This window comes from Notolabrus celidotus, chromosome 14 (assembly GCF_009762535.1).
Source record: "Notolabrus celidotus isolate fNotCel1 chromosome 14, fNotCel1.pri, whole genome shotgun sequence".
Classification (NCBI taxonomy): Eukaryota; Metazoa; Chordata; class Actinopteri; order Labriformes; family Labridae; genus Notolabrus; species Notolabrus celidotus.
In genome coordinates this window covers 17,693,273-17,708,608 of record NC_048285.1, presented here as the reverse complement: position 1 = coordinate 17,708,608, position 15,336 = coordinate 17,693,273, and the positions used below count along the sequence as shown (strand labels likewise).

The following is a 15,336-nucleotide window of genomic DNA, read 5'->3' as shown; positions in this document are numbered from 1 at the left end:
TACACACACATAAGCAGACTCACTGCAGACCATACACAAACACATACTTGCTGTGCACAGGCAAAGAGACTGCTGCTGTGCAGATATGACATTAAAAGTAAGGGGAAACAGGCCAACTACCTAATTATACATAAATAATGCAAAACACCATGGAGGGAAAATCTAGAGGTGCCTTGGTACAATCACAGAGAGGGAAATAAAGAGAGAAAGCACAGACATGGGCCCTTAGTCATTTTTTCCAACAGTATGCATGAACAAAGAATTATTTGTTCATTGTCTTGTTGACTTAGTACGCTCTGAAGCTTTCTTGTTGTGGGTTTGGGGCATCATATGTCAAAGCACCAGAAAATTCTGCAAACCTTAGCAGAGCTGTGCCAGAGCTCTGAGACAGGGAGCACAGAGAGAGAACCAGTGAGTGATACAAACAATGTCTTGTTTTAAAAAAGGAGACATGTTGATACTGTTGAAATATGACAGTTGAACTGACTCAATTTTGGTGATGTTCAAAATTCCAGCAGGATAAGAAACTAATTTCTCTCACACAGCAGACCAAGTAAAGAGAGGAAGAAACAAACAGAGAGAGGCAGCATTAAAGTTCCAAAGTGCATTTATGAGCCTGTGAGACTGTGACTCTCTCTGAGCTAAACTAAACAATGTTTTTATCACTGGGGACACTCATTTCTCTAGAAAATATGAACTGTATTTTAATCATTTTCAGAACTAAACACACAACAGCAGAAGAGTTTTCATGAAAGGCAAACTCTCTGTTTTCAATAGTTTTTATGTAAATTATTCTAAGTGTTTTTCTGCCTTTTATCAAGAAACTTTTGATGCTCTATTTGTGTTGCTTGAGTTTTCAATAGCCTTGCAAAATCCATTTGCTGATTTTGTGTCGTCATCTTCCGCCCTTCATAACTGTCAACATATCCTAATGTTTGCTGCTCCTGTAAATTGATACACAGAGCCAGCATCTGAGAGCACATTATAAGAGAGAAGTCAGAGCTCGAGAATTAATCATTTTCTTTATGCTTTTTATCTATTTATACATATAAGGCACGCACACACACGCACAACTAAGACCAGGGGTCTAGACATAACACAGTCAGTCAAACTTTTGGTAGTCTGGGAGGAAGTGACAGTCTGTCAGGGACCTGCTGACTGTAGGAGAATAATAACAAGGAGGAACAACTCCCATTGGTTACCAGCAGAGTCTGGCAGGTTATGAGACTTTTGAACCATGTCCTCTCAGATACAAAGTCTGCTCAGTTTAAGTCTTGCTCCACCAATCTGCCACTATTTCTGAAGCTGAATGTCATAGCGATTTCTGCTTTGGTGCTGGTGTGTCTAACTTTTAAAACTGCTCAAAGCTGATGCCATCTATAAGTAAGAGTTAGTCCAGTCATAGTGAATTTGTGGAGGGGATATGTGGTTTACAGTTGTGATACACTATGACATGATTATATCATATGATTGAGTGAGAAAATTGCTCATTAAATGTTTCTACTGCTTAGTGATTGGCTGAAAATGATGTGCTAAGTGACTGACAGCGAGTTTAACCTGCCTCACATATGCACTCATTATCACAGTCAAGTGATAGTCTTCTAGTTAAAACTAGGCACTGACTGTTTTGTGTTATATTCTTGAATAATTCAACTTTTCTCGACACAGACATTCCATGGAGTTCTTCTTTTAACAGCTTTTCTTCCACCTGTTCTCTGATTTCAGAATATGTAGTTATCATCACATCCATTTAAGCAAACATTTCAACACCAGGTTATAATGCTCCTTAAAATAAGTCAACATTTCAGTTTTTGTTTCTCACTTGAAGCAAACAAAGCAATTTAGAGGGCTTTTAGTTTTAAAATGTACCTATTCTGAAGGAGAGCGGGCCACCAGAGCTGCTTCTCACCCACATGGCTAAGAAGAGCAGAAGCGCCCAGGCTGTGAGCATCTTCTATGACTCCTCATGGGTCCTGCCCCGGGGGTGCCCCTGTCACAGCCACCTGCAAAAAATACAAAGAGCACACCGTTTAGGCATGAACCAAACATCAAGAAGGACACACAGAAAAGCAAAAGTGGTGCAGCACACTCTTAAACCTGCAGACAAACAGAACTTCTATCTCTTTTTTGCCCTCTCTCTCTCTGTTGTTGCATGCTGGGAATCTGTTATTGAGAGCGTGAAAGCGCTGTAAAGTAAATCTGAGGCCTACGGGAGTTTTGACAACTTTTCTACCCTTATTGCGTTTTTTCTGGTATTGTGCCAGAGCAAGTTTGCTGTTTGAGTTTTTCCTCTTTCCTACATGAAACATTTTTTTTTTCTCATAGTGAAGTTCTAGACACTTGGAGGTGGGTTTGCATCTAAAGCAAGTGTCCAGAGCATTCCTCTTCTCGTTTGCTGGCAGTTTATCTTTCTTAAATATTGAAATATTCACATTATTGTTGGAAAAACATTGGTCAGTTTATGATGGTCAAACTGGTTGTCCTTGTTTTGATGTTGAATGATGAAATAAATTCATGCCATGAACAACTCGCATTATTTAAAGCTGTGATACATTTTCTTTAATGCTCTTGGAGAGGCCAGCTGCACGGCAGGCCAATAAGTGTGTCTGTTGTGTATAAATAAGGCTCCTGGTGCATTTTTTTGTAGATCTCCTTTGGTTTATAGTTGGAATGTGTCAGCATCCGCTCTTCTGTTATCCCTTGTTATTATTTGACATCCAAAGCCTGAATTATACTAGGTCCCGAACCTACGCAGGGGCCTACACACATTGCACCTCACAGTATTTAGCTAGTTACAGCGGCGAGGAAAAACTTCCTTTTAACAGGCAGAAACCTCGAGCAGAACCAGACTCATGTTAGACAGCCATCATGCCTCGACTGAGTTGGGTCTGGAAAGACAGATAGAGGGGAGTAAGAGAGAAAGGTGATAGTGATGAGTCGAATAGTAGTAGTAGCAGCTGTTGCTGCTGGAGTCCAGCACGGCTGTTTCAACTGGAGTCTGGAACATCCGCTTTGGGGATCCCCGCACTTCTGCCGCACATGAATTCAATCTCCTCCGTCGTCTCCTCTCTATTCTTCCATGTTATCATGTCTGTATGATAAACAGCAACATGTAGCAGCTGTGAATTAACATAATACACTCTGAATCGCTGTGAAAAAGTAAACAGACAACGTAGCGGGGCCAGAAACAGGCGACCCGACTATCAGAGAGACCACACTGCCCATAAGCATTTCGGCAGAGTATTGCTGCGCGACACGGACACATCGATGCCCAAGTATGTAGTGCTCACGTTCCCATCGACTGCTAGTGGGTAGGGTTGACAAAGAAGTATAAACCAGCCTTAAGTTAGTGATGGAATTGTTCAAATGTATGAGATTTTATTAGCAAAGACTGTCTTATGTGTTTTTTGTACACATCCAGTGACAGAGGGATGGATCATGTGCTGCTTAATGTGGGTTAACAACCAAAGAGGGTTAGTAGGAAACTTTACATCAGTCTATCGGGCATACAAAGGATAAAACTGCAGAGAAATAGAACAAAAGGTAAATATGACAAAAAACTTTTGCAGTGATTCTTCTTCAGTTTCACTCTCACTGCGCTTGGTCTTAGAGGAGTGTTTAAAGTTTAATGGTGGGAGGGGTAAACAGAAAGAGCTGGAAGGTGCAGTGATGATAAATCAGACAGAAGTTTTCAGTAGTTCTCTTTCAAGATACCCACAGCAGAGAGAATAATGAGGTCCACACTGGGGCTTTCGGAGGGAGGTTTATAATATTCTTAGACATGGGTGTAGTTTAAGTGCAAAGGAAGGTGGACGTGTACTTGTCAAAAATTTCAGAGAGACAAATCAGTCCTAGTAGACTCACATTTCAGTGAGTGATGGATATTTTATTTGGTCCTACTTTTACACTTTGGAGTTAAAAGCATTTTTCTGCACGCAGATGGACAGGGAAGTACATAGAGACAATATATATTACAAGACAAATACTAAACTTATAAGAACCATCTTCTCTGAACACAGTGATTGGACTGACACTTATTTAAAAGAACATCCTTTTAAATTCAAGCATAACTGCGGTATGAATTAACCTTGAATAGGACTGATTTCTTTCATTTCATGCTGAATTGAAAACATGGAAACTGTTAAAGCTCTTATTTAATAGTAGCTGCAATTGAATTTATTGCACCTCAAAGGTCATCTTCTCTGCATGTTCATTAGTCTCCTCACAAATGAAATGCAGATAGATTAAAAATGACACAAAAGGTAGAAAGAAATCAACATGTAACGGAGCAGTATGATTGTTGCCAAGGTCCTTCAAGCAGACCAGCAGCTGCAGCATGATTCACTTCAAGTGTTCCAAGTGTTGCTCAGACATCTTTACATTTACTATTCATTATTTAAGCTTCTGCTGTACATTTCTCTTTTTAATTTTCCATCTTTTGTTTTCTTGCAGCACTTTGGGCTGCATGCTTTTATGTACAAATGATACTGTATAAATAACGTTGAGTTGAGTGGAGTTTATAAAGTAGCCAAGAGAATGTAAAAGCCTTACTAACAAAACAATGTCAGGTTTACTGCTTAACAGAACTGAGTTGGTTTAAAGAGCGCTGAATCACAATGTTTATTAGAATAATGAATGAAATGTTGAGTAAACAACTATTAGAGTAGATTTCAGAGCCCTTTAATTGTGTTATCTTTTTAATTTATCAGTTACAATAATAACAACGAGCCATTAATGTGTGGGCTGCACACATGAAGCTACTAAAAACTACTATACACCCATAGACTGTATAAATGATGGACGTAGTATCTGTGACATCACCCATCTGTTCCTGAGTGATGTTTTGAAGCCAATCGTCGGCAGGAGCCATATTGCTGATGCTGAACTCAACCAAACTTAGGCTGTTTCCGAAGCGGCCTGCTACATACTACTTACTAATGTAGTAGGCAGTAGGTATTGCCTACTACATACTGCGTTTGAATTTAGTGTGTAGTATGACTGTTCTGTCCGATCTGTCATGCGGCATGCTGAGCCAGACTTTGCTGGATTTCCGGTTTCGGAAAGCGGAAGTAAACAACGGCGAAGCTGATAAATAAAATGCTTATTTAGCATCCATTTATGATTTAAAAAGTTAGGAAGTGGTTTATATGTAATTTGATAACTTTTACAGCACCCAAAAACGGATTTCATCCCGTCAAAATATGAGGAAAAAGAAAAAGCAGAACGAGCGCTGTGCATTATGGGAAACAGTACGCGAGGCAGACTGGTGAGATGAGGATCTAAATCTATCTTCAGGGAAATAAAGAAACTGCTAAGTAAAGTAGAGAAAGGAATGTTCGACCGAAAGCATATATTTTCCCGTATCAGTAGACATCCGGGGAGTTTTGGCATACTGCAGATTTTGCTCTTGTTCACTTACTACTTACTACATACATACTGAATTTTGGACATATCAGTACGTACTGCTAGTATAATAGGCGATTTCGGAAACAGCCTTAGTGTGAGGAAAAGAGGCGGGCTTTGAGCCTCCTAGCCAACAGCTATGTGTTCCCCCCTGTCAGTCAGGTCAGTTATGTCCTTAAATGGGCAAAACTCGTAATCTTAATATCTTCTGAACTGGCGCAGTAGAGAAAAAATCCCTCCCCCATACAGTGTGTGCCGATAGATAAATTAGTTATGTAAACTCAAGCCGTTTCTTGAACCAGTCTGTAAACATTTTTATTAATGCTGCAAATCGTCTTTTTTGAATTGGTGTGTATGTGGTTTCCGGTGTTTCTGCAGCCAGCCTTAAGCGGATGCTTGATGAATTGCAGTTTATATCATTTCCGCATGGGCTTCATATTTTGAGGTCGGAGGTTGCCGCTTGTGCACACCATTCAAAATGTTGTATGTCAGACCTCATTAAGGTTGCGCGCCTATTGCAGCTGTTTTTTGTGCTGGCAGCGCCTTTTTCCTTTTCAAACTCTAAGTTTAGTCGCAGTGCTCTCAGTTGAAAACAGTTTAACTTTTGGAACACCGCCATGCACATCAATGTCACTTCTTGACCACCGACCAATCACAATCAAGTAGGGCAGGACTTCTGATATTAACGTTGTCAGCACAATGGCGGAGGTCCATAGAGCTGCTGCTAATGCTATGACACGATTCCTAACAATAGTTTTCTTGATAAAATGTCATTGAATGAAAGCAAGAATGAAGCAAACAGAGCATTTTAAAACAGACCCAACGGTCACTTCTTAGGGAAGCGGAAGTGACACGAGACAACTTTCGTATCCCAGCAACAGTAAACCCTGTTGAGAAGTGCTCTGAAATTGAGGTTGAGGGCGCTCCCAGTGCAAAAAACGTCAGCAATGGACACGGTACCTAAAGTTCCTGTAAGGAACTTTCTGTGTGTGTTGAGTTTGGACACCTATGGACAAAGCAATACCCCTCACATTGGGCCTCATTCACTAACAGTGCGTATGCACGAATATATTCTTACTTGAATTTGTTCTTACACTGCGAACAAAAAAAGAACTTCCTCAGACCATGCTTGCGCACAAATGATGACGACCAACTTTCTCAGAAAATGTTAACACATACTCTTTGAACTAAATGCACGACATGTTTAAACTACTTTCAGTAAAGGAAACAAGCCAGATGACTGTCTTATAGCCATCTGGCAAAAAGAAAGGCAGAAAACTCATCACATTTTCTATTTTCAAGGTTTTATTTCAAGGTTAGCTACTATTTTTGTCGACATTTTTTTATTATAATGGGTTAAATGTACTATTTTAGACAACTTAAAAAAAATCAAAAAAATCTGGAAGACATCTCACGAACCCCCATTTGTGCCTCGCAACCCCCCACTTTGGGAACCCCTGCTCTAAGAAATGGATGGCTAGTTGGTGAGCATATTTTGTTTTATATTTGGCTTAAGTCTCTATTACCCTTACAGTGTAAGAACATTTATACACATTCATTAGAGTACGAGGCCCAATTGTGGCTGATTTTGTCTTTTACATGTGTAAGTGGTGTTTTCTGACAAAAGAAGAACATCCTCATGCTCTATTTAAACAGTGAAACATATTGCATTTTTTAGTTGCTGTAAAAGAGGTAAGACATCTAGCCTACTCACAGTGGTTACAAAAATTCAACTTATAATGTGGGAGTAGTCAGTATTGTTGTTGATGATCTTGTTTGCTTTTACAGGTCATAAAGAAACATCTCTGTAAATCTGAGTCTGTTTCATTACTAGTCAAAAACTCCTCACAGGAGCTTTAATAAATCATTGATGTCACTAAAGGTACTTTTAAAGCTGGGGTTGGTAATCAGATTTAGATACACTTTTTTGTCATAATGGTTAAAATGATCTTTATGTCCTGATGGCAATCAATACATAATGTGTTCCTAAAAAAGAGTGAAGAAAAGCTGCTATCTACAGCCGGAGTAAACCTGAGAAAACAATAACCAATCACCGTTTTTTGGCTCCCCAAATTTTAAACCAATCAAATCCCGTCCAGCCGTTCTGCCCTCCTCCTGCACATACATTTCCCCAGCGTGCACTCCTCCGAGTCCCCGTCTCCTGCCTCTACTTCCCCTGACTCTATTTACTGCCCCTCTCGCTCGTCCTCGGGCCTGTCCCCTCTGACCTGATGAGGTGCTTTACTCAGGACTGTAGTCCGGATCAGAGTCTAAAAAGCTCTCTCCAAAAAGCAGAATAATTAATGACATTTAGTAAGTCCTACAGAAAATATATATGTACTGTAGCGTCCGTCCGGACGCTGTAGTGATGACGAGCCGATTTGTGAACACGTTGAGTTTTAATAACCGGTCACTGTCCGCCGTGATCACGCCAACCAACGAAACAACAATCAATGTTTGAATGAATGAAAAACTTCTCCTCTCCTCTCTCCCACTCGCACACTCTACACCTCTCCTGATGCCTTCACTGACCGTCAACACTGTAGGAATGAAGAACATCTACACTGAACACGTTTAACAAACAGTAGAGCTGTTACAGTATTATATGTGTTATAACTTAACTCCTGATATCGTGTCACCGGTACAACTGGATAATGCTAGCATGATAGTTGTGAGTGCTAACAGCAGCCATGTTTGTTTGTGTCGTTTTGGAGGAGCTCCGAGGGAGGAGGGGAGGGGTTAGACGGAGTCATGAGGAAAAGCTACATTCAAATTCATGCTGGTTTTCCGAGACTACCAACCCTAGCTTTAATTTAACTCATCAAGATTCCACTGAATCTTTTTTTAGATGCTTGTGTTAAGAGTCCTGTTTCCAAGGCAAGATTTTGTTCCTTCAAGTATCTTTATTTAAGTAAGGAGTCCTTGAGTTCAGAATCAGAGGTCAGCTTTTGATCGAAGAATATGGGAGAGGTGAGTCACTTCAGTCAGTGCAACCAGAGTGACAGCCTGAACCAGGGGAAACTAGAACTGTACTATTAAGGACTGAACATTTGACAGGACAATCAAAGAGTCTCTTAAGACTCATCTTTCAAAATACAGCGAGCCAGTTTGATCTCTTTGATGCACAGAGGACAGAGCATCCAAATGTCAGACGGTACAGTACACCTGTGAAGATGGCAGACAGCAAGATTAGCGCAGCCATATTAAATAAACTAGGGCTGCTATTTTTACACAGGCACAAAGCCAGCCAAGAGGCAAATGTGGCCACAATGTCATTTTCATCAGGAGGACGTGCTTCGTCTTTGCAACTGTCTTGTTATTTTTAGAAATGTAAGTACACTCGTCTCTTGTGGTAGCGGGGGGTTTCTGGAATCTGGGGAATGTTTACTTGGAGAGTCTATGCTGACAACCAGGACCCTACACAGGTATACAAATCTAGGGGGACCAGCAAAGCTTTTTCAGAAAGAAGAAGCAGCTTGTCACATTGTTATTATAAAGTACAGTAGTAAGTTTGGTTCCTAATGGGCTGTGGAAGAGTTTTTGGGGAACTGTTTTTGTTTCATTTTAACGTTTATGTTGTTTTAGTGTATACTTCTGCTGAGCTCTATTCTATGTCATGAAACATTACTCGTTTCCTGTTTGTATGCAAGATAATCTCAGCAGCAGAGTGATAACAAAAATGATGTCACATGCTCAGTAGAAAACCATTCTGCTTTGATGTTAGTTAGTAATGACTCCTGTAATGGTATGACCTTATAAAACATGGATCCAGTCTCAGTGATGTCAGCCATTGGTTTCCTTGGAGGTTTTGTGAGGCTGAAGGATGGCTGGGGCCTTAGTGGACACGCTGAGTCCAAATAACTTTCAGCCAAGGTTAGAGTCCAAATCAGTTTTTTGTCTGTTAATGTTCAATCACTGTACTCCCCTGCCCTTTCTTACAAACCATCCTCAGATCAATCAGACCCCTTCGGTGTGGTTTTAAGTCCTTTAGAGTTTGTGATCAGAGCCCTGTCTCTAAAAACGGTTTGTTTTCATAATAGCAGTCTGCTATTGAGAAATCAATGATGATTGCTATAGAGCATTGGCCAATCAGAATCAAGTAAGAGTACACAGCCATAGAACAACAAGAGTTAACATTAACTTGGCTTTAATATGATCTCCATGTTCAGTTTATTATGGAGTCAGAATAGTCTCACAAATCACAAATGCACACAGGAGGATTCACAAATGTATTTCAACTCACACAAGTATATATATCAGTCAATATAAATGTGGGAAAAATAATCCAGAAATAAAAAACAAGATTCACAAGCATATTTCTGATTCACACACAAATATTTATTGTTATAAAAATCCACAATAGGATACAAACACATCCTACAACGCAGGATACGTTTGTATCTTGTTACATGTATATATGAACTGTTCAGTCTGCATTTACAAAGTGTTTTTAATTTGTGAACCTCACTGCATTTGTGTGTGGAATTTTTTGAGACTCTCCTGCTGGGGTCAGATTCACAAATGCATTTTTTTCAGCAGGGCAATGTCTGTAGCCAATCAGAGTTGAAGAGTTGAAATACATTTGTGTGTGCATTTGTGATTTATGAGACTGTTCTGACTCCATAGTTTATTGGCATTGAAGGACGGTTTGGCGACTACCTGCTTGTTATGAAAATAAGACAGATCCTGTGAGTTCAAAGACGGGCTTACTGAGGTACAGCTAAGGAGAGCCCTAGGGAACAGTTAGATAGGAGTGTCAGCACATCAGCATCATGTCACAGACTATTCCTTGGAAAACTATGCAAATAACAGCTGTCAAAAGTCTTTCCCGAGGTTCTCAGGCGAGGAGCAAACTGAGAAACAGCATAAAACGATGAGAGGCTTGATCCAAAATTAATTGACTACTGGAAATTCTTTGCAACTTGTATCATCTTGCACGCGCGGGGATTACTGTGCTTTATTGTTCAATTAGCCTTCTCAAGCTCATCATGTTTAAAGTATTGTTAGGTGCTTTTATATAACTAATAACCCAGAGTGCATGTTTTAGCACATTAACACAAGAAAGATTCAACTAAAGCAGACATTAAACTGGATCTCCAACATTAAACACAGCATCATCTTTGATGGACTCAGTGATAAAGTTTTTAACTGCTATCCAAGAGATGTGCACATTGCTACAAGCAGAACATCGTTTCTTTTAGTGGAGCTTGAAGTTATAGAAAACACACACATAAAGCTGACTCGATATCCCTGCGAGGAACCATGCCAAATCAATCTGAATGCTGGCTCAGGTATGTAGCAGGATGCAGGATATATTACAATTGAGAAACAACAGCCTTGGCAAGCTTCACACTGGCAGTCAATACAATCTGTAACAATAACAGCTGTTCAGTGTGATCCAGTTGTTCATGTTGAGAGTTCAATACAAATTCAAATAAACTCATTACAAAGGGAAAAGGAAAAGTGGGTTGAATCATTGCATTTTTTTCGCCAAATCTCCTGAGTCTATGATATAAATTGGAGTCCTAACTTTGAAAAACGTAACCACAGGATTGCCTAAACTGATCTGAACCTTTAAACAAAGGTTGGTTGTGTAGACGGATGAGTAAAATCTAAGAAGGAAAAAGTACAGCACTATTACATTTAGTTAAAGAAGATTAAAATGCCTTCATTTTCTTGGGCGTAAATATTAAAAGTCCCCATTTATATTCTGCGCTGGTAAATCATTTTAAATGCAACAATTATATGAGTTGCAAATGTACAAAGAATGCAAACCATTCCTACTATTTTCCTCCATTTCATTTTAGTTCCACTGAATTTCCCCATACAGGGTGTGGATTTATGGACCAAAAACTTGACCTCCGGTAGTCACCCAAACTCTCTTTCACTTTTTTCCCGGGACATTCACCAGATATGTTTCTGGTCATTCACCTACATTAATGATTATCTGACTCCTCCCCTCATCCATGTTGTCTTTCTTGGCCTCTGAAAACCTCTGACCTGTTGACTCCTCCTTTTTGGTGCCTGACTTCCTGTCCCGCTCGATCTTGTCTGTTGAGATTAATGCGTCATGCTCCGGCATCCAGCAAAAATAGAAGTCTTGTGTATCTGATCAGGAGAGCTCCGACCTGCTGGATCAGAGATGCAGCTGGAACGCAACGGTGTGGATCCAGTGGGACCTATTGGATCTTGTGCTGTGACGAATCGGAGATGGACTGGACATGGATCCAGTGGAATTTGGCCATTAGACTTCCACCCCCGGCGGCCTTCCTCTTTAAACTCACTGTTTTTATGCTTTCGGTCGAACATTCCTTTCTCTACTTTACTTAGCAGTTTCTCTATTTCCCTGAAGACAGATTTAGATCCTCATCTTTCCCCTGCATGGAACCAAATCTGGAAAAAAAATGATCAAAACGCTGGATTTTCACCAGCCACAGCTGTACTATTTATAGATTCTTGCACATAAACCCCATGACAGTATAACACTGGTGATTCCTTGTGTCTCAGAATCGCAAACAACCTTTAAGTCCCACTGCAATGATTGGATTGTGTGTGAGTGATGGGAACAATTGCACAGATTACTTTAACTGTGATTTAGCATGAATAGGTAGATGGGCAATCATACTGTATAGAGTTGTTCCCATAGCATTTTCAGTATAAGCCGTCTCTGAATACTGAATAGGCTGAGGATCGTGAAATAAAACGCTGGCCATTGTAACTCTCCTTTTGTTTCTTCGCTCACTGAACAGGCAGCACAAGCTGGGATGAAATGGTGAGATGAATCAGAGAAAAAGGGACTACAGTGTAATCATAGCTGTTCTGAACAACACTTCAAAACAGTGAGAACATATTCAGCTATAGAACAGTGTAAAATACACACCATATACTGTATTTTTTGTTTTTATGAAAAGAAACCTGTTCCCTTTAAAATTTGTATCCAACTTTGGGGACTGAGGATACAGGGATAAAATACAGTGAATATGCACCAGGTCCGCTAAACCCTGCAAATTAATAAGCATCAGCATGGCTTGTTTTCATATTTGTCCCCTGACAAGCTTAAATTAAATAAACTAAGCTTTTAAAAACTCACAATACTCTAACATTTAATTACCTTCAGGGAGACACACACCATAGCTATTTGTGTGCAACTAGTATGTTTAAAAACATCAGACAAATGTGTTTGAGATGGTGATAATTATGTGTGAATAATGTGGGGAGAGGTTGGATTTGCCACAATTCTATTAGTAGACTGGAGAATAGTGGGAGGACTGTAGAGGTTTTATGGTAGTAAACAACACATTTACATTACACTAAATTAAAGAACAGCATGGTAATTTATCCTTTTGACAAATTATTAATGTGCTCTCTCCTTTCGCTGGTCAAAGTGTGTTCAATGAAGAAATAAAACTAGTGGAAGCACAACCAGACACCCGATCCACTTTTGGTTAAATCACACTTTTGAATATGGTTTTGCAGCACACTGCTATCAAGTATTAGTGTCATAGTTGACAAATTGGCTTTTGTGTTCCTACGGTGTGTGCTGGGTAAAGCAATATAGACGTTGTTCTCCAATCACTTTCTCATAATGGCTGCCCTGTGCAGTCAAGTGAATTGGGCAATTTATTTTTGCATTCATTTAGAATAAGATGTAAACTTTGAAGGATTAAAAAACAGTCACAAAGTAATTTCTCAGGAAAATGTTTCCCTAAAGCAGGATTCTGCACGGTTTACATAAAACATACAGACCACCTATGCAATCAACTGCAACCCAATGCAGTGATGGGAAGAGTCCCTGATTTGTATTCATACATGGACACGCACAAGCGTTACGCCACTGCATTGGCAGAGCAGCTGTGTATGGATGCAATTTGGGGGTGGAATCAAGATTAATTTAGAAATGACCCAATCATTTGATATTTCTTGTTTAATTATGTATTCCTCCTACGCTAGATCCACGTTAAGTAAAAGTGTGCTGCGGATATATACTATTGTATTTGAAAAAAGGGTAGAAGTTGTGTATTTGCGGCTTATCAATTATAACCACCGCCTGTGACCTCAAATCAAAAGTTTGGGAACTACAGGTTTCACAAGAGAGAAAGGCAACTTGAAAAGTCAGATGCAATTTTCAAAATGCGCTCTATAGTCCACAGGCAGTATATGACTAACCTTATAACTCACCTGAAACGGTGACACACTATGACCGTGCGGAAGTCTCTCCTGCCTCAATTCAATTAATCTATGGCTACTAGCCCCAGGACCGGTGGGCAAAGTATTGCAAGTTTTTTTTCCATGCCCGATGGCTAACAAGTCTTCTCTCTTTCAAAGACAATAACTGAAGCTATGAGCTGTCTTATGAAAGACCTCTATGTGATAGGTTCATTTCTTATTGTTCATAATATATAAATTGCTTTCTGCTGCTCACTGGTGAGCTTACTTCCTGATAAAGAGTGTTAAGCACACAGTTTTTTAATATTGTACAGCTTTTCTTTTTTTTCTTCTAAGATCTGTTCATTTGATTTTTTTCACATTATATTCAGATGATTCATTTTAACAATTAAGGCAAGTGGTCTTTTTCTAATAAAAGAAAACAAAAATAAGTACAGGTAAAGAAATCTGAGAAAAAAACACAATAGTAATATTATTATTATTATTATTATTATTATTATTATTATTATACTAATTTAAAATAGAAAACAAACAACTGAAGAAGAGGAAAAAAAGAAAATGACAATATTGAAAGTACAAGAATAAATAGATACTATTTAAAAAATAAATGAATAAATATGAAAGGTAAAAATAAGAACAAAAAACAAACAAATACAAATAATGAACACCACATGAAATAAATTACACCTACACCCAGAACAACAGAACATGGTCTTCCCTGAATTCAGATACTAAGCCACAAAAAGGGTTTAAATCCTCAAATGATCGAGATGAACATAAAAAAGTCTAAGGTAAGAACAATTTTGGAATGGTTTGATAAAGGTGTAATGTGCTAACTAGGCAGAGAACACTCAAACAGGATTTGTGAAAAAGGCCAGTTTGTAAAAAAAAACGTGGTAAACCGCACTCCATTGTGATTGGGATGTGAATTGTATCGTATTGCATAGTGGCTGACTATGTATCTTCAATTTATGAATGAATTTCTGACATGCCAGAAATTCATCCAACTGGTTGGGAGCAGCTGATTAGGCCAGATAGCCCCTAATGCCCCCCTCTACACTGCAAATTAGTCTAGTTGAATTTCAGCCTGACTTCAAAATCAGGTGTGTGGCTCAAAAACTTGGTCAGAAACAGTCCTAGTGTCTAACAGTGTATGCACAGCTTTACAGGCATGTTATAAAATACAACTGCAATGTTTTGAGAGGAAGTTAATGGAGCTGTAAGATGCATAAATATAGTAGCTGTGTTTTATTACAGGTGAGCCTAAGCAGATTAGAAGGAGTAAACTAAGAGAAAAAGGGAGCAGCTCTGGCTAAAGGAAGGTGCAGACGACTATAAATACAGCAGTTTTTACTCTACTACTACAACCTCATACTGTACATATTGATATGGGTAATAGTTTCTAAATGACTAGCTGGAACAAAGGCTTATGTTGGATGTTAGTTTGTTTACTGGCTGACAACATTTACAACTTGCTCTGAATTAAACCAGTACGGTATCAATGCTAATTCCCTAATTTAGCTGAGTCAGCATGTCTAAGTGAGACCTCCTGTCACATACTGCAATACAAGGTCTCAGCTTGGTTCCTTAATAAAGACCACAGCATTTTCCACGTTGTGTCAACAGGTCAAGATGAGCATGATTAGAAATTGACAGACCAGTATGGTGACAGACGTTTGAAATGCCTGTGTGGGCACCAGTTTACACAACCCAGTTATCAAACTGTCAATCATACATCAAAAGTTATTTAATTTAACTGCAAACAGA

General features: G+C 39.2%; 1 protein-coding gene across 1 annotated transcript in view; it reads right to left on the bottom strand.

The window, feature by feature from the left end:
- Positions 1 to 15,336, bottom strand: part of grik4 (glutamate receptor, ionotropic, kainate 4) — a 269,756-nt gene that overhangs the window by 171,224 nt on the left and 83,196 nt on the right. Inside the window, 1 exon segment of the mRNA XM_034701916.1 lies at positions 1,870 to 2,003. Coding sequence (XP_034557807.1) covers positions 1,870 to 1,951 — 82 coding nt within the window. The 5' untranslated portion in view covers positions 1,952 to 2,003.